The sequence below is a fragment of the Podarcis muralis genome, chromosome 8, assembly GCF_964188315.1.
Source record: "Podarcis muralis chromosome 8, rPodMur119.hap1.1, whole genome shotgun sequence".
Taxonomy (NCBI): Eukaryota; Metazoa; Chordata; class Lepidosauria; order Squamata; family Lacertidae; genus Podarcis; species Podarcis muralis.
This window is the reverse complement of record NC_135662.1, coordinates 22,395,062-22,413,349: the sequence shown is the minus strand read 5'-3', so window position 1 is coordinate 22,413,349 and position 18,288 is coordinate 22,395,062. Positions and strand designations below refer to the sequence as shown.

General features: G+C 46.1%; 2 protein-coding genes across 2 annotated transcripts; one reads left to right on the top strand and one right to left on the bottom strand.

Moving 5' to 3' along the window:
- Window positions 1–3,839: 3,839 nt before the first annotated feature.
- CTHRC1 (collagen triple helix repeat containing 1) lies at window positions 3,840–9,190 on the top strand. Its single transcript, XM_028736334.2, has 4 exons — window positions 3,840–4,362; window positions 6,843–7,064; window positions 7,522–7,738; window positions 8,777–9,190. The coding sequence occupies exons 1-4, from the start codon at window positions 4,141–4,143 to the stop codon at window positions 8,917–8,919; spliced, it is 804 nt and encodes a 267-aa protein (XP_028592167.2). The 5' UTR covers window positions 3,840–4,140; the 3' UTR covers window positions 8,920–9,190.
- Window positions 9,191–9,674: 484 nt separating this feature from the next.
- SLC25A32 (solute carrier family 25 member 32) lies at window positions 9,675–18,215 on the bottom strand. Its single transcript, XM_028736332.2, has 7 exons — window positions 17,875–18,215; window positions 15,442–15,592; window positions 14,143–14,228; window positions 13,047–13,207; window positions 10,908–11,021; window positions 10,596–10,741; window positions 9,675–10,224 (listed from the first exon to the last, which is right to left on the bottom strand). Exons 1-7 carry the CDS (start codon window positions 18,080–18,082, stop codon window positions 10,092–10,094), a joined length of 999 nt encoding a protein of 332 aa, XP_028592165.2. The 5' UTR covers window positions 18,083–18,215; the 3' UTR covers window positions 9,675–10,091.
- Between the last annotated feature and the right edge of the window lie 73 nt (window positions 18,216–18,288).

The following is an 18,288-nucleotide window of genomic DNA, read 5'->3' as shown; positions in this document are numbered from 1 at the left end:
GCGAAAGGTAAGGTGTCTAGTAGGCAAGCTACGGAACCATACCAAATTGTTCATGCTGATTTGGTTGGACCACAAGCGCCCTCTTTGGGTGGAAATAGGTACTTCATGGTTCTCATTGACACATTTTCTAGGTATATTTTTGTGTACAATCTCAAGCAGAAATCAGAGGCTTTTCCTAGGTTCAAGGAATTCTGTGCTTGGTTGGAAAATGTGCATGGTAAGAAGGTAAAGACTCTTTTCAGTGATCGCGGGGGAGAATTCACTTCTCAGCAGTTTGAAGCTTTTCTGACTGAGAAAGGAATTCAACACGATTTGTCTAGTCCTCGCTCGCCATGGCAGAATGGACTTGCGGAACGGGCAAATCAGACATTGCTTCAAGGGTTAAAAACCTTGCTGCATGATGCCAATCTTCCAGAGAGTTATTGGGCCGAATCTCTCTCGTGTTTTGTTTACAGTTACAATCGCAGGTTATCTTCAGCGATTGGTTGTACCCCCTATGAGAAGATGTTTGGCAAGAAGCCATACATCAAACACATGAAAATATTTGGTTCTGACATGTGGGTTCATTCACCACAAAACTCCAAGTTAGACAAGCGTGGTTTGCATGGTATCTTTCTAGGTTATCAGAAAGGGTCTTACAGAATAATGATGACTGACTCTAAGACAATTAAGCTCACAAGAAGTGTTGAGTACAATGCAAAGTGGGGGGAGAATGTGGGAATTTTCCAATGTTATCCTGATGACGGTGATGAGACTGAGGATAGTCAAAAGCAACCACAACAACCCACACCCACTGATGAAGGTTCTGAGTCTGAATCTGAAACTGAATCAGGTGATTCAGAGGATTTCAAGAGTGCGAAAGCCTCTATGCGACCCTCTGAAAGCTCTGATCGAGAAGAATTGGAAGAACCGTTGTTCACAATAGGTCGTTTTTCTCCCAAGAAGGAAGAGGAGAGTGTTGAAGACTTAAGGCTAATTCGTAGGTCACAGAGAGCCACAAAAGGCAGACCTCCAAAGAGATTTGCTGATGAGTTTGCTACGATAGCAGTAACAGCTGTTAAAAGCTCCAAGAAGGTATTTGAACCTTCAAGTTTCCAAGAAATCCAAGGTTTGGATTCAAAGGAAGCTGAGCCATGGTTAAATGCCATGAAGGCTGAGCTTGATTCCTTGGAAAGGAACAAAACATGGGAGCTAGTTCCAGTAGTTCCAGGAATGAAACTGCTTGGAAGCAAATGGGTCTTCAAAGCGAAGACAGATCAAAATGGCAAGATAGTCAGACACAAAGCCAGATTGGTAGCCAGAGGTTTTGCACAGGTACCAGGTGAAGACTATCACGAGACCTACTCACCCACAGTGAGGTATGAAAGCATTAGGCTTATGCTCAAGCTAGCTGCAGAGAAAAATCTACACATCAGTCACCATGATATTAATACAGCTTTTCTGTACGGATCTCTGGATGAATCACTTTATATGCTTCCACCTGATGGCGTACAGGTAAAACAGGGATTTGTTTGTGCTCTGAAGAAATCCCTTTATGGTCTCAAACAAAGTGCACGGTGTTGGCACACAAAACTCACTGAAGTATTGTTTTCTCTAGGTTTTCAGCAAGGGAAAGCTGATCCATGTGTATTTGTCAAAGAGGAGGGGCAAAAGAAACTGTACTGTTTGTTTTATGTTGATGATTTATTATTCTTTTGGAAAGATGTCGCAATGTACAATAACGCCCTAGCTCAACTGAAAGAGCACTTTGACATGAAAGATCTTGGTGAGGTAAACAACTACCTATCTCTGGAAATAGAGAGAGATCAAGATGGTAACATTCTAGTACACCAGTCACGGAAAATTGCTGATGTGTTAAGCAAACTAAACCTGATAGATGCTAACCCTGTAGACACACCGATGACAACAGGTTATCAGGTAGATGACACTGAAGAAGCATTTTCTGACACTACACTATACAGAAGTGTGCTAGGCAAGCTAAACTTAATTGCCAGATGTTCAAGACCAGACATTGCTGTTAGCTGTAATTTGCTAAGCAGACAAGTCAACAATCCTAGTGTCAAGGATTGGAAAGCTCTGAAACGCATAGCGCGGTATTTGAAAGGCACTATGCATTACAGACTGAGATTTAACAATCAGAAGTCTGGTAGTCTTGAGATATTTGCAGATGCAAGTTTTGGAAGTGACACTGCAGACAGGAAAAGTACGTCTGGAGTTTGCTACATGTACAATCAGGGTCTGTTTGATTGGTCATGCAAGAAGCAAACAACAGTTAGCTTAAGTACTTGTGAAGCTGAACTGAATGCACTGTCTTATTCACTTAAGGATTGTGAATGGTTGATACAATTGTGCAAAGATATGAAAATTCCTGTCAAATGTCCAATCCAGGTTTACCAGGACAACAAAGCATGTTTGGCTTTGCTGAAGTCTGAAGGTTGTAAGCAAAGCACGAAGCACTTGCAATTAAAATTGCAGCATGCTAGGGAATGTATTCAGAAGGGACTCGTAACGGTGTCCTATATGCCAGGTAATGAAATTCCTGCTGATGTATTGTCCAAGATTGTATCAAGGGATCAACACTGTACCTATGTGCAGAAGTTGGGTTTGTACTGATATTGTACGAACACGCTGCCCAGTGATGTTCACAGAAAGGGGGAGGATGTTGGTTTCTGCTTTCCTTCACTGTGCAGCGAAAGGGCTTGTCACGAGACAGGTGTTTACATTCCACAGTCTGTACTGTTGGAGTTTCTCACGGGAAAGGGAGACTGGATGTGACGTACACTGGTTTCCTGTTTTTCACTGTGTGATTCTCTCCAAGCTGTTGAGGAGAGAGGATGCATTTTCTGCTCCGGCAGAGGCAAGATGTCTTTCTGTAATATATCTGCTTTGAACTGTAAATAAAGCAATATAGAGTATGTAGTACGTACTCCTCATCCTTCCACTGGGCACGGAACTCCGCTTTACACCATATAACATATAACTCTATGTTATATGAAGAAGTACTTTTTTGTCTGACGCAAATGCCGATGGAAAAGTAAGGAGACACTTAAAATATATCAGTGTGGTTGCATAAGGAGCTTACAGATGAGCTGAGATATAAGAAGAGAATGCACAAGAAAGGGAAGAAAGGAGAAATCATGATGGAAGAGTATACATGAATAGTCAACCGCTCCACGGAGAAGGTCAGGAGGGCCAAGCTTGGATAAACTCAAGACTTGCAAGAGAATAATTTTAAAGTTTATTTTCGGCTACGTTTGAGGCAAGAGGAAGAATAAGCAAGTAGCAGGTCTCTTGCGTGGAGAAGATTGAGAAATGCTATTGGGTGACAGAGAAGGGGGAACTTTTCAACACCTACTTTGCCTCTGTTTTCACCCAGAAGGAAAGCAGTGCCCAACCTGGTGATTACAGAATAAATGGAAGGAGGAAGCTGCAGCCCAATGTCTACTCTACACAACGTCCAGATCAGGGATTTCGTTTGCAACAACTTTTAACACTCTGCATCATCACTTTGTGCAGCCACCAACAAAAAAGTGCAACCGCAAGGCAATGCGTTGCATGTGAGTATTTATAGCAATGGAGAAATCAAAACATTCCAAACGCCCCCCCCCCCTTTGTAATGGTTATCTGTTGGTAATGCAAAGGGGGATATCAGCAGACAACGTTCTCCTTCGTGCTAAGGAAGCCTGCGTGGGCCGTGCTCCTCTCGCGCATCCCGTAAAGCATCTGGAAATGCAAGACTTCTCTCTCTCCGCAGGCGGATTTCGGACAAAGAAGCGGCTGCGTTTTCCTCGCCTGGCTTTCATTCAAGCAGACGGCTCTGGGGCGAGGAGGAGGACACGGCGGCGGGGCAGTCGAGCCGGGCGCCCCCCAGCGGCCATTCTCCGCCAGAGCCGGGAAAGCGGCGCCGCTGTCGAGGGGCGCAGAAGTTGGCTTCGCCCCTCGACTGTGCGGCGCGCTCCCTCCACCCCACCTCCCCTTTTCCTGGCTCCGTTCGCACGTGGCTGGGGGGGGGAGACCCCCTGCCTTCTCCGCCCACCCCTCTCCCTCTCCCCCTCCGCTTAGCCGGGCGGACGCTGCTGCGGGCTGCGCATTCCTGGCCGCCCCCCCGGGGAGGGAGCCGAGGCACTGAAAGGCTCGCTTATGCGCGGCGCAGACACTGCCCGATTCATCCGCGCCTCGCCTCTGCCTCCCGCTCGCTCCGCCAGCGCCATGAAGCTCCTGCAGCCCTGCCCGCCTTTGCCGGTCGCCTTCGCGGCGCTGCTGCTGCTGCTGGGGGTGCTGTCGGCGAGCCCCCCGGCCGGCCTGGCCGAGACCCCCAAAGGCAAGCAGAAGGCGCTTCGCCAGAGGGAGGTGGTGGACGTGGTGAGTGCGCCGCGAGGGCGCCGCGATCCCCGAAGGGGGCTGCGCAGGGTCTCGGGCTGGGGTGGGTCGTGGGTGGCATGGAGGCAAGCAGCAATCCCGAGAGGGCGCGCGCATTGCATGGGATGGGGGCAGAGGCGTACCTTAGGCTCCCTTGCACCCTGGCCAAGCAGCTGGGTGCTCTGCCATTCCAAGCCAGAGTGGAGAGGCACCATTTTGGCGCCCACTGGGACCAAGGGTGTCAACTTGAATAAAATATGGAGGGGGCAGATAAGCTCCGCCCCACATAATTGATCAAAGATGCAGCACACACACATCATTTGAATGGCCTTGTCCATCAACTGGGGGGGGGGGCTAGGAGTTGGCTTCTATGCCTGGGCCGGCACCCTTGGGGGGCAACCTTTCCAACCCCTAGGTACACCCCTCATGGAGACCTCCTGCTTAGACCTCTTCTTGGCAAGCCACTTCCCGTCTTACTCATTTATATCCCACCATAAGAAGCAGCAGCCTGGCTGGGACACCCGACTGTTAAGTCTAGTCGCAGACGACTCTGGGGTTGCGGCGCTCATCTCGCTTTATTGGCCGAGGGAGCTGGCGTTTGTCCGCAGACAGCTTCCGGGTCATGTGGCCAGCAGGACTAAGCCGCTTCTGGCGAACCAGAGCAGCGCACATAAACACCATTTACTTTCCTACCAGAGTGGTACCTATTTATCTACTTGTACTTGATGTGCTTTCGAACTGCTAGGTTGGCAGGAGCAGGGACCGAGCAACGGGAGCTCACCCCATTGCAGGGATTCGAACTGCCGACGTTCTGATCGGCAAGTCCTAGGCTCTGTGGTTTGGACCACAGCACCACCCGCATCTTGGTGTGCCACTTCCTGTCTTACTCATTTATATCCCACCATAAGAAGCTGCAGCCTGGCTAGATCAGGCTAAAATAGCCCAGCATCCCATTCCCCCGGTGGCCAGGCAGACGCCGACGGGGGGGACTCCAGGAGCACAGGGGACTGCAGTGTGATCTCCTCCAAAGAACTCAAGGTGGCCTACTTGGTTCTACCTTGCATTCTTCAGGTCACCCTCACAACAACCCTGCGAGGTAGGTTAGGTGGCTGACTGGCTCCAGGGCACTCAGTAAGCTTCTTGGCTGACTGGGGATTTGAGCCCTGGTCTCCCAGGTCCTGGTTGATGGGTCTGACCTCTGCACCATGCTGGCAACAAACGATGTGTAAGAAGATACGAATAAGCCAAGCCCCCAATGTTTTCGAGCTGCTGAATAAGATTAAGAAAACAAACCTGACAGACACAATACTGGAAAAGGAGAGGATGTGGGGAGGGAACAAATGAAGGAGCATTATTATCAAACGCAGCTGGGCGGAAGATGCAGTCCGCATCCAGAATTCTACTAGTTTCTGAAAACTTGCAAAGATCCTTCTGAATGTTGAATGGCTCTAAAGCCACATTTAGATATGATGGTGCGCAATTAGAATAATTTACCAGTGCATGTGTTCCGTTTCTAATTTAAACTGGGTTGCCTGGGCATCACATCCAAAAGCACACAAGGCTTAATGTTGCTGACGTTAAGCAGTTCTGGGTTTGGTAAGAAAATAACAAATAGTGTGCAAGGGAGGCACCATCTAGCAGGGGCCATACTGCAACAGGATGCTAATGTTGCATACATAATGTGATGCCAGGTTCAAACAACACTATGCAGATAAATCCTTATTGCTTACCTGGCATCATGTTTAAATAGAGCTTGCCTGATGGAAAGTAATCTTAAAGTCTGTAGATGGGGTGGAATGGGAGCTGTGCTGTGCTCATTGTTACAACTTGAGATCTCAAGGGCTGTGTACCTAAACATGCAGATGTTTATTCTTCATCCAGTGTGCTTCCGCCTCTCATTTGGGAAGCGGTGTACACCTGATGCGATCTAGCCTGTTGTTTCTTATGAAATACTGCATTTTTATGCATTTTCCCCCAGACTAGCTTTGGTCTACCTGTGTGTTAAGCTGGCAATGCATACAGCCTTTCTCTCTGCTAACGTAAAACCCACAGCTGCCTGCAGGGTTGCAAAAGAGACAGCTGTGTAATCTGCTGTGGTGGGACATTATGGCTGCAGAGGATGAGTAATCTGACTGATCTCCTCCGCTCTTTGTTATTACTCACTGAGCATGAATATTTAGGGAAATGGTTAGTGGGTTTCTTAAAACATTCTTCCTCACTCAAGCCATTCATTGCCACGTTGGACACAGAAGCAGAGCTGGCCTTGGTAGGCTGTGGCTGTACTCACCACATTTCTTTAAGTAATATGTCCATTGGGGAAAGCAATGCCTGGTTTATTATGTGTGTGTATGAGAGACAAGGCGGGGGAGAAAAATGGTTCCTTTGCAACAACAAAATGTGGCTATTGGTTTACTGTTTCAAGCTCAAACAACTATGTATATATAACTATGTGTCTATAAAATGGGAATAATTTTGATTTTCAGTATAATGGGATGTGTTTGCAAGGACCTAACGGTGTTCCTGGAAGAGACGGAAACCCTGGTGTCAATGGAATTCCTGGAACACCTGGGATCCCAGGTCGAGATGGACTAAAAGGAGAAAAAGGAGAATGCATGAGAGAAAGCTTTGAGGAGTCTTGGACACCCAACTACAAACAGTGTTCATGGAGTGCTCTGAACTATGGCATAGACCTTGGAAAAATTGCAGTAAGCAAGTACTATTGCATTTATAATGTATATTACAGCAACAGAGGTGGGTGAGGGTACAAAGATGTGGTGATAATTATTTTCCTTATCGCTTTGGCTTCCTTATTCCTAGCAGCTAGGGCTTACTGCAGTCAACAATCAGATGTCCACTTAAGGAGGACCACTGAGGCATCTCAAATGATTGATGAAAGATACTGTAAGCAAGCTCTAGTATTAGGATTTAAGTCTAAAAATCTAGAGCAGAGGACGCAGAGGATTGCTGGAGAAGGGATGCTATTTGGCTAACTCTGTAAGAAATAACCAGGAGTCCGTTGCACTTTAAAGACTAACCAAATTATTATGGCATAAGCTTTTTTGAGGCAGCTGTCCCTTTAAGATAGTAACTATTTCTTTTTAAATGACAAGTCAATAAATAATCAACCACTTAAACACACAACTTTTTCTTGTTTTGTAATAGGAGTGCACATTCACAAAGATGCGCAGCAACAGTGCTTTAAGAGTCCTCTTCAGTGGATCACTTAGACTCAAATGCAGAAATGCTTGTTGCCAGAGATGGTATTTTACATTTAATGGAGCTGAATGCTCTGGGCCACTTCCCATCGAAGCTATAATTTATTTAGATCAAGGAAGTCCGGAATTAAATTCCACCATTAACATACACCGCACTTCTTCAGGTACGTATCAAGATAATCTTGTGAGACCAACAAGAATTTCACTGTAAAAATTCTGGGCACATGTGAGATGCAGATTGCGTTACTTACCTGGTTCCCTGTAGCAAATAAACACAATAATAAGGTAATAGGTACATCAGAGTTTTCCTTTCTGGTGATAAAGAACTAAGGTTTAGGACCAGACAAATCAGAATCAAACCTCCTCTTAGGTTAGACCAGCCCACCCGGTTATAAGCTAGAAAGTATAGAGATATAAACACTGGCCTGTGAGCACTCCTTGGAGAACAGCCTTTACCAAAGGTGCCATGCGCTTTGAAGACACTCGAACTCAGGACAAAAGGGAGAAATGTGCTAAGAGGAAGGCACGCTTGGCAAACCCTAACCATGCTCAGTTACGGCCCAGAAACCTATGTCCCCACTATGGAAGGATGTGTGGATCCAGAATTGGCCTCCACAATCATTTATGAACTCACTATTAAAACTGTGTTTATGGAAGACAATCTTACTTGGTTACAAGTGATCGCCAAAGAAGAAAGTACAGAGTTATAAATGCAGCTACTATAGCCCAACTCTAGACACCACCTGGTAGCCCTGCATTTGGAAGGAAGGTAGACAGGAAAAGCCATTAATGCTGCCCCACAGAAAACTCCCTGAATTGTAGGATGCTATAGCAGAAAAACATTTGTTCCAGAATGCAAAGGTCAGAAACTAACCCAAGTATTGTCCTTTAAATTTGCTCGGACACACAGAGTATGAGTAGACAACTGAACATTGTTAAAGTTTCCATTAAAATGAGAGCACCGTCTCACAGAATATTGATTTTGTTTACTGACAGCTATCATTAGTTGATGGAGATGTGGACATACAAGGGTGCATCCAATGCTAGTCCTACACAGAGTAGAACCATTGAAAATAATGAACATGGTTCTTTTCTGAAAGTAACAGAGGGATGATGGGAGGTGAATCAAACAGTGCCTGGTGGGCATAGGTTCAGTCCCTCTATTTTGGGTGAAACCACTATGCTTTTTGTCTTTAATACAGTGGAAGGGCTATGTGAAGGGATCAGCGCTGGCTTGGTGGATATTGCTGTTTGGGTTGGTACTTGTTCCGATTACCCACCTGGAGATGCTTCCACTGGATGGAACTCAGTCTCTCGCATCATTATAGAAGAACTGCCAAAATAGAGCTCTCTCAAAGATTCTCTCCCCCCTTTGACCACTTATATTTCATACCTTACATATTAACTTCATGCTTTAAATCTATAGTTTTCTATGTTATCAAAGTACTTGACTATAACGCACAAGCTTGTTCTACAGAAAGTATCTGTAACCAATGGATTTCTTTTTTTTTTAAGTATAGTTTATGGGTTTCTACACTTTCTGGATTTATGTACTACTTTTGTACAATTTGTAGACAATTCTTACATTTGTTAATAAAGACAATCTTTTAGAAGTAGCCAAATGAAAGGAATTTTAATTTTTGTTATCAAACAGAATTTGCTCAAGCCTACACCTACTACCGACGCGGGTGGCGCTGTGGGTAAAACCTCAGCGCCTAGGACTTGCCGATCGCATGGTCAGCGGTTTGAATCCCCGTGGCGGGGTGCGCTCCCGTTGCTCGGTCCCAGCGCCTGCCAACCTAGCAGTTCGAAAGCACCCCCGGGTGCAAGTAGATAAATAGGGACCGCTTACCAGCGGGAAGGTAAACGCCGTTTCCGTGTGTGGCTCTGGCTCGCTAGAGCAGCTTTGTCACGCTGGCCATGTGACCCGGAAGTGTCTGCGGACAGCAGTGGCTCCCGGCCTATAGAGTGAGATGAGCGCACAACCCTAGAGTCTGTCAAGACTGGCCCGTACGGGCAGGGGTACCTTTACCTTTACCTTACATTCTCAATTACACTGATCCTTGCTAGTTGGAGAATAAAAGAATTTGAAAAGCTGAATTCATTGTGGATAAATACGTGCACATTTTATTGTTGAGGTATCAGGTAGAGACTGATATGCAATAATCTGAAACATTGTTGGGGAATTTATTTCATCTAATATTTTTTACACCAGAGTCCCACCACTGTACATTAAGAGTCCACTGCTGTTCATATAGAGAGAACAATTCACTCCAGAACAAAATTTTAAAACCACATTTTGCATCTATTTTCTTATCCAGAATGTTCAGATGAGGCAATATTCCTGGCAAAGATTGAAGATTCAATAAAGAAAAGATTTATCTAGTAGAACAAAATGAGTTCTAGTTTCCATCTTCTGTGAGTACCAGAAAAATAAACCAGGCAGCTGTCTTGAATATCTGATTTGCTGCAGAGCCAAAAGGTGATGATGTCCTTTCCTGAAGCAATCTCCAATATTTAGTCACCATTCTTCAGGTTAAGCAACAACTGGGATACTTTCTCATATATTACAAAGGTAATGCAGCATGCAGGAGTGACTCTGAGAACATTAGGTATAATTCCTTTGTAAAATCCATGAACTCCTTCTTTCCTAGGGAGAAGCAGAAAGAATTTACTTGCAACTTCCATACATATTTTATAGGGTAAAATCATTCAGCCTATTAACTTTAAATTACATTATTCTGATTTTATTGTTCTTATTTAATTATAATCAGGTTTACTCAATGAACTCAGTGGGGCTTAATCCCAGACAAATGTGTTTAGGAGTGCTTCTTTAGTTTCTCTACTTCTCTCACAAACCCATTCATGCTTGTTTTGAACTTCTCTCAAATAATTATAAAGTCACCCAGCTGATATAACAGAGAGAGGAAAAGTTGAAAGCTTTATGTCTTTAAGAATGCCAAGTACATCAGTGATAACAAAGGAAGCCCTTTCACACCAGCTTTATATCTCCAGGCCTACCTCCATGTCCTACGGATGACATCGACCAATCCAGAGTATCTGTTGTGCTGATCCTGGAGACGTGCTCTCACAACCTGATAGGGATATGTAGTTGAAACTGCAAAAATTTTCGACAGTGCTGCCATTGTGATATATTCTAAAGTGCTCTAAAAAGAAAATGGTATCAACATTAGCTCCTAACAAATTCACTAAAAGAACAAAAAACAAAATTTCACATTTTACGCTGCTTATTTCTATCATTAAAGTATACAAGTGTTAATAGTACTAAGTTTAAATTCTAACTAGATACTTCCATTTCATAGGATGTCTTACCAATTTCAAATCCGATCGCCTGTTTCGATGTCTATTGTATTTTGATTTCAATTCTTCATATGCCATGAATTGAAGTGCTCCATGTGATGTTCCGAACAGACCAGGTACAAAGCCCTGAACAGAGTTTTTCAGACAATTTAGAATGCAGTTTCATGTGAAAAGCTGAGCAACCTATGACACAAAATGTATATAAACAATGCAATATAACTTTACAGTTATAAGTTTATAATGCCAGAATGTGGATACTGGCTGAAATGGCCAAACACAGAAAAATATGCATGTAAGAGAAGAAAATATATGGGAACCAGTTTTCGAAAGAAAGAAAGAAAAAATAAAACAGCTGAGCTTTAATCCTGGCAAGATGGAGGCACTGTGGGTGAGTAGTTCCTGTGCCTCAGAAATTAGTTAGTTGTCTACCCTGGATGGGGTTGGACTCCCCCTGAAGGAGCAGGTTCACAGTTTGGGGATACTTCTGGATCCAGCTCTGTCCCTGCAGGCTCAGGTAGCCTTTGTGACTAGAAGTATCTTTTATCAACTGCTACTGGTGTGACAGCTGCAGCAATTTCTAGACCAGAAAAGCCTTCCGACAGTAGTTCATGCATTGGTTACTTCAAGACTGGATCACTGCAATGCGCTTTATGTGCGGCTTCCCTCCAGCTTGAGCTGGAAGCTGCCGTTAGTGCAGAATGCTACAGCATGATTGCTGACAGGAGTGAGGCCTTGTCAGCATATAACACTTGTGCTCAGAGACCTGCACTGGCTGCTGATTTGCTACCAGGCCAGGCTCAAGGTGTTACTATTAGTAATCCAAAGCCCTTAATAACTTGGACCCAGTTTATCTACAAGATGGCTTCACCCTACATGTGCCACTCAAACACTTTGATCAACGGAATTGGCACTACTACAGGTGCCACATAATAGTCATTGTAAGAACTCAGTATTTTAGTGTGGCAACACCTACTTTGGAATTTCCTGGCTATTGGTAACAAGCAGGAGCCTTCACTGGACTCTTTTCAGTGCCTGCTAAAAACATTCTTCTTTAGATAAACCTACCCAGATGCTTAAAAAGTTGAGGTAATGTTAGTGTTTTGATTTTTTTTAACTTTTGTATGTTTTTAAGTATGGTTGTAAATTATTCTTAATTTTATTGCCTTATCTTTTTGTAAACCTCTCTGAGGATTATTTTTTTTACAATCAAGCCATGTAATTTTTTTATAAAATAATAAATGTAGGAAATTAAGGACTACTATCTCAAAGCCTGTGATCGCTTAACCTGTCTATTGTTATTGTGATAGTTATTGTGTGCCTTGAGTATCTTATACATATTTACATAGCCTTTTTTTTTTTACACACACTATAAATACTTTATTGTAATTCAACTTTTAACTTCTCAAAAATCCTTCCAGGTCAATGGCTAGGAGATCTAAGAAAGAACAACGATTTCCACCCGCAGAGGGAGAAGGCCCAGGCAGGTAATAGGCTGCTGCTCCCACCTGTTCAGTTCAGAAAGTGCAGAAAGGGGGCATTTTGAGGAGGGGGGGGGGGGTTGCTAACTGGATCCAAAGCCCCATGGAGGGGCCTCATTCCTGGGTCTCTTGGAGTTTTGTTTTTTACTATGTAGTTCCAGTTAGGTGATGTCTGTGGACCAGTCGTCTGTGGTCAGAAAGCACCTCATCCTCTAAAGACAGTCCACTGATCTAGCAAGACGGTAGGGCTCCCGGTTCTCGCAGATCAGAAGCCCCTCGTTTCGCAGCATCATGAACTGACAAAATCTACTTTCCATTCAGTCTACTCACAAGTATGCCTTTTCCTGCTACCTATCCATTTCTACCTACTGGTTCTGTCACTACAGAACAGAATTATCCATTAACTCAGGCATACTGGCCCAAATGCTAATCCTGACTCGGTTTAGACTGAACTCCTCACAACATTTTCCACTATCTCAAGTATGGCTCTGTGACAAGAGAACTGAAAATGCTAAAGATGCAGAGGGAGGATAATGATGATGATAATAAAGCCCACTGGCAAACTTATTGCAGTGAAACTCATGTAATAACCATTCACTGATTTTGGGCACAGTGGTAAAATACTGTCATACCCATATCAAATACCAGAAGTCCTGGCTTTGACTTATCTTACCTTATATAGGCCACGTACACCTTCATACTTGTATATTTTGATAAGGGCATCAAGCATCCCTTTGTACTGCCTCTTTGATGGGTCAACACCAGCTTCGTACTGCAACACAAGACGAGTCTTCGTTACCCAGATTGGGTTTGTAATGCACAGAGTCATTGCTCCTATGATCAGATGGAGAGCCGACAATTATTTTAATGTCAACACTTTAGCATTGTGCAAAAACAGCATTTCAACAACATCCCCTCAACACATGGGCACTACACACACCTGGCAATTTCTAATGCCAATGAAGTTTTACGCTGGCATTTAACATTCCAGGTTGATTTAGCAGTTGTTCTGCACTTACCAAGAGCAGCAGATAAAAAGTATATGCTGCTAAAGAAATGGACCAATAGTACACGGTATTTGCACAGTGTGCACTCTACCAAATGCTTTCATTTGACTCCCTATATCATGGGTTACCAACACAGCACCCACTGAAACACATGAGCCTGTAGACATCTTGCTTGGTGCCTGTAAGATTCCCTTGCTGAAATTAGGGTTGAAAGAAGTCTGCTACTGTAGCCATGGAATAATTTTTAAAAGCCCAACTCCAGCACTAAGAGCTTTTGGGTGTGGGTGGGTTTACAGTTGGCTAAAACAGAAGACTGCTTGCAAACCTAATTATAACATAGGAGGAACAATTTGGATGGGGTGGAATAAGGGTCAACTCTTCCCTTTCCAGCTGCATCCCAAGTGCTCTGGAATCACCCTAGGTGTTGTGGAGTTACCTTCCTGGAGACTGCAGGTTAACTCTTGCCTCCCCAGCTGTATGCCCCCCCCCCATACACACACATACTCCATTAGGCTTTTAAAAAAGCAAAAACACTTTTTAAAGCCTGTCTAACAGGAGGCAGAGAGTGTGTGTTTGTGAAGACAGTTCCCATGCACTCATGTGTGCATGGTTGCAGTACATGCTGCCCAATATTTTGCCAATGTGCCCACAGCTTTAAAGAAGTTGCCAACCTCTTCCCTAGATATTGATCAACAACAACAACAAAATACAGTATCTGGAAAAGCTGAAAGTATTCGCTAATCCCACTTTTATTTTCCTCACCTGCCTCAGCAGCTGACACTAAGTGTTCAGTTGGTCCAAGACTTTCCAGCTTATCCTCTGTCTTGTAGGCTTTAATGGCATTATAGCTGCAGAGTGAAATGTTGGGATAAGGTTAAAGCTGATTAGTTGTTTTACCAATATGTGAAATACATTCTGCATATCAACACACAAAGAAACCCATAAACATTTGAACTAACAAAAATGACACATGCTTATCAACAATGTATATAAAATGTGTAGGCTAGAAGCATGTACTTTGCAAGCCCATGGGCACACATCAGTAAGTAGAAGCCTCTTCCCCATTCTTCTTTGAACAGCAGGTGTTATGTATGCCATATCAGAAACTGCTTTTAAAACTTTCCAAGAGGGCTAGAGTCCAAAGTCCCATGGATATATGAAACTAGAAGTTTGGTTATTTGGAATCCAATCATAGTATTCTATACATAAATAATTATTACTTCGAGGGTTTTTTAAAAAATGAGCTTTACAACTATAATTGAAATATAAAACATTTTGTATTTGTATGTATGTATTTGTATGCTTGTTTGTATGTATTTGTATGTTGATGTAAATACTGTAAAAGGTTTACAAAGGTTGTGAAAGAAAAAGCTATATCTGTAAGTAATTACACTGCTTCCCCCTCTTTGCTAACAGCTCATATTCAGTTAATACTAGAATTCAATGGTGACTAAGAGATTGCTCATTTTGCTACTGGACCTGTAAAAACCTGCAAACATGCTGATAAAGAAGCAATATTCCAAAGTTTCAAATATTAATGTAGCCTTTATTATACCAAACTTCTATACTATAAACAATAGCGCACACACACACACACACACACACCAGACAATAACCTCATGGCCTCTAGGTGTGATTGTAATAAGATTTGGCTGTGGCTGGCGAACAGTAATCCAGAGCAACAGAAGTGAGCAACAGAAGTCACACAAGTAAAAGCTGTTGATAATTAGAAGATTAGCTCAGTGCAATCTTCAGACTTGACCCTAGGCCCAGCGAACTTAACAGCAGATGCCCCGCTTCCCTCACTATTAACTGTAGGGATAAGATACTTATGACATAGTGTGCACTACTTCATTTCATTCAATTAGGGTTAAATTAAAATGCCACACTGGTATTCCTTGTCCCAGCTAAATTTACATTGCTTGCTCTCCCAGTCTAGCTCAAAAACTCTCAAGTGAAGTGCAGCCTCTGGTACAAAGGTCCTTCAAGATTAGCCTTTAAAATATTCAGTATTAGTCTTTCAAATATTGACCAGAACAATGGAAAGTAGTTTAAACTCACAAGAAAAAGTAGAGGCCCCAAGAGGCACCTGCTCCCCACATGTTTGGCGTGACCCCTTGATACAAGCCACGTAAACCTTCATGCTTCCAGACGGTTGTCAGGCAGTGCAGGATACCATTGTATTTCGGTCTCAGCTCCAAGCCATCACTCACTGCACAAAAAACAACGGGAGATTAGTCTGAAGAAAGCGCATTTCAGAATGAGCTAAGTGAACAACACAGTATGCAAAAGTGAGGCACTGCAAGAAGATCTTTTGTGAGTGAAAAAGTTAGTTAGCTATACACGCTGCACTTGCTACGAATACAGTGGTACCTCTGGTTGCGAACGGGATCCGTTCTGGTGGCCCGTTCGCAACCTGAAAAGAATGCAACCTGCGTCTGTGCATGCGCAGGTTGCGATTCGCCTCTTCTGCGCATGCGTGTGGCGTCATTTTGCACGTCTGCGCATGTGCGAGCGGTGAAACCCGGAAGTAACTATTTCCAGTACTTCCGGGTCGCCGCGGGACGCAACCTGAAAACACGCAACCTGAAGCAAACGTAACATGAGGTATGACTGTATGGCGAATCCAATGACTTACAGTGGTACCCCACAAGACGAACGCCTCGCAAGACGGAAAACCCGCTAGACGAAAGGGTTTTCCGTTTTGGAGGCGCTTCGCAAAACGAATTTCCCTATGGGCTTGCTTCGCAAGATGAAAGCCCATAGGGAAATCTCCGGGACAGCGGGGAAGCGTAGCGCGTCTTCCCCACTGTCCTCGGACCTCCTCCGAAGCCTGGCGGGGGGGGGGGGAATAAAGGGGGAAAAATTTATTCCCCCACTGCCAGGCGTGGGGCTGGGGCGGGGGAAGCCCGAGCTTCCCCCTCCCTCAGAACGGGACCCAGAGCCATGCCGAAGCTGCGCGCAGCTTTGGCATCGCTCTGGGAGCTTGCGGGGCTGGGGGAGGAGGAAGCCCTCTGCCAGCCTCCAAACCATGTCGGGAGACAGCGGGATGGCGCGCTGCGCCTCTCCCGCTGTCCCCCGAGTTTGCGGGGCTGGCGATGGGGAGGAGCAGGCTTCTCCCCCCGCCAGCCTTCCAGCCAAGTCGGGGGGCAGCGGCAAGGGCGCGCTGCGCCTCTCCCGCTGTCCCCCGAGTTTGCGGGGCTGGCGATGGGGAGGAGCAGGCTTCTCCCCCCGCCAGCCTTCCAGCCAAGTCGGGGGGCAGCGGCAAGGGCGCGCTGCGCCTCTCCCGCTGTCCCCCGAGTTTGCGGGGCTGGCGATGGGGAGGAGCAGGCGTCTCCCCCCGCCAGCCTTCCAGCCAAGTCGGGGGCAGCGGCAAGGGCGCGCTGCGCCTCTCCCGCTGTCCCCCGAGTTTGCGGGGCTGGCGATGGGGAGGAGCAGGCTTCTCCCCCCGCCAGCCTTCCAGCCAAGTCGGGGGGCAGCGGCAAGGGCGCGCTGCGTTTCTCCGCTGTCCCGGACGGCTTTCAAAAGCCTGCCTTCAAAAGCCGTCCGGGACAGCGGAGAAACGCGCTGCCTTTCTCCGCTCTCCCGGGAAGGCAGGCAGGGGGGAGCAAAGACTTTCGCCCCCGCCCACCTTCAGAAGAGGTCCAGGACCTCTTCTGAAGGCGGGCGGGGGGCGAAAATCTTTGTCCCCCTGCCTGCCTTCCCAGGGGCTTTTAAATCGCCCCGGACAGCGGAGAAGTCCTCCGCTGTCCCGGGCGATTTTAAAATGCCGCCCGCCAGCATTTTAAGATTGCCCCGGACAGCGGAGAAGTCCTCCGCTGTCCCGGGGTTTTTTAAAATGCTGGGGGTGGGAAGAAAAGCCCTTGTCCCCCCCCCCCCAGCCTTCAGAAGAGGTCGGGGGACAGACTGTCCCCGGACCTGGTCTGAAGGCGGTTTCCCTAGGAACGCATTAATTGATTTTCAATGCATTCCTATGGGAAACCGTGCATCGCAAGACGAAAAACTCGCAAGACGAAGAGACTTGCGGAACGAATTAATTTCGTCTTGCGAGGCACCACTGTATTGTTATGATTTCCATGTGGGTTGGAAATGGAATGACACACTTGAAAAGCGGACACTCTGCCCTAATTCACTTAATGGGAATATCTGAAGAGGGATTCCACGTGTGCTCTGCTGAGTACCCTTAAAAGCCTCCTCGCTGGCAGAGTTGGATCATCCCCGGCAATTTCTGTTTTAAACTACGCTAATTATTTCTATAAATTACTTGTTACGCGTATTGTACAAACTAGCACGTGCAAATCGATGCCCTCTATTGGCGGGAAACGGAGCTGCCACGTCGCGCCGGGAGGAATGGTGGGGGAGGGTCCCTGGCCGTCGGGCCGGCCGATGACGTCACGGCCGGTGGGGGTCGTGACCGTTGGTACGGCCGGTGACGTCAGCGACCATCGGTGCGGCGCAGGGAAGGAGGGCGGGAAGGAAGACGGAGCGCCTCACCTGCGAAGCGGATCTTCACCAGGTCCAGCGGGTGCAGCACCAGCGTGGAGATGACGCCGCCGCTCAGCCCGGCTACCAGGTTCTCGAAATGCACGTGCCTGAAGAGAGACCGCGCTGGTGGGGCCGAACTCGTCGTCGTCGTCGACGCAGACCCCGCCACGGTGCATGCTCGGCTCTGCGCGCCTGGGACGGCGGCAGCGGGATTCATGGGAAAACTCCTAGGATATCTTTCGAATTAATAACAATTGCAATAAATAATAATACCCCTACGCAGACCTTAGCCGGTAACGTGAGTCGGCTGAGGTAAACTGCCCTTTGACCTGCGAGGCACTTGCCTCGTCCTATAGGGGAGCAGCAGCCGGTCCCTCCCCCTGGACTGCTCCAATCGGGCGGCCGTGCCTCTCTCGGTGGGCG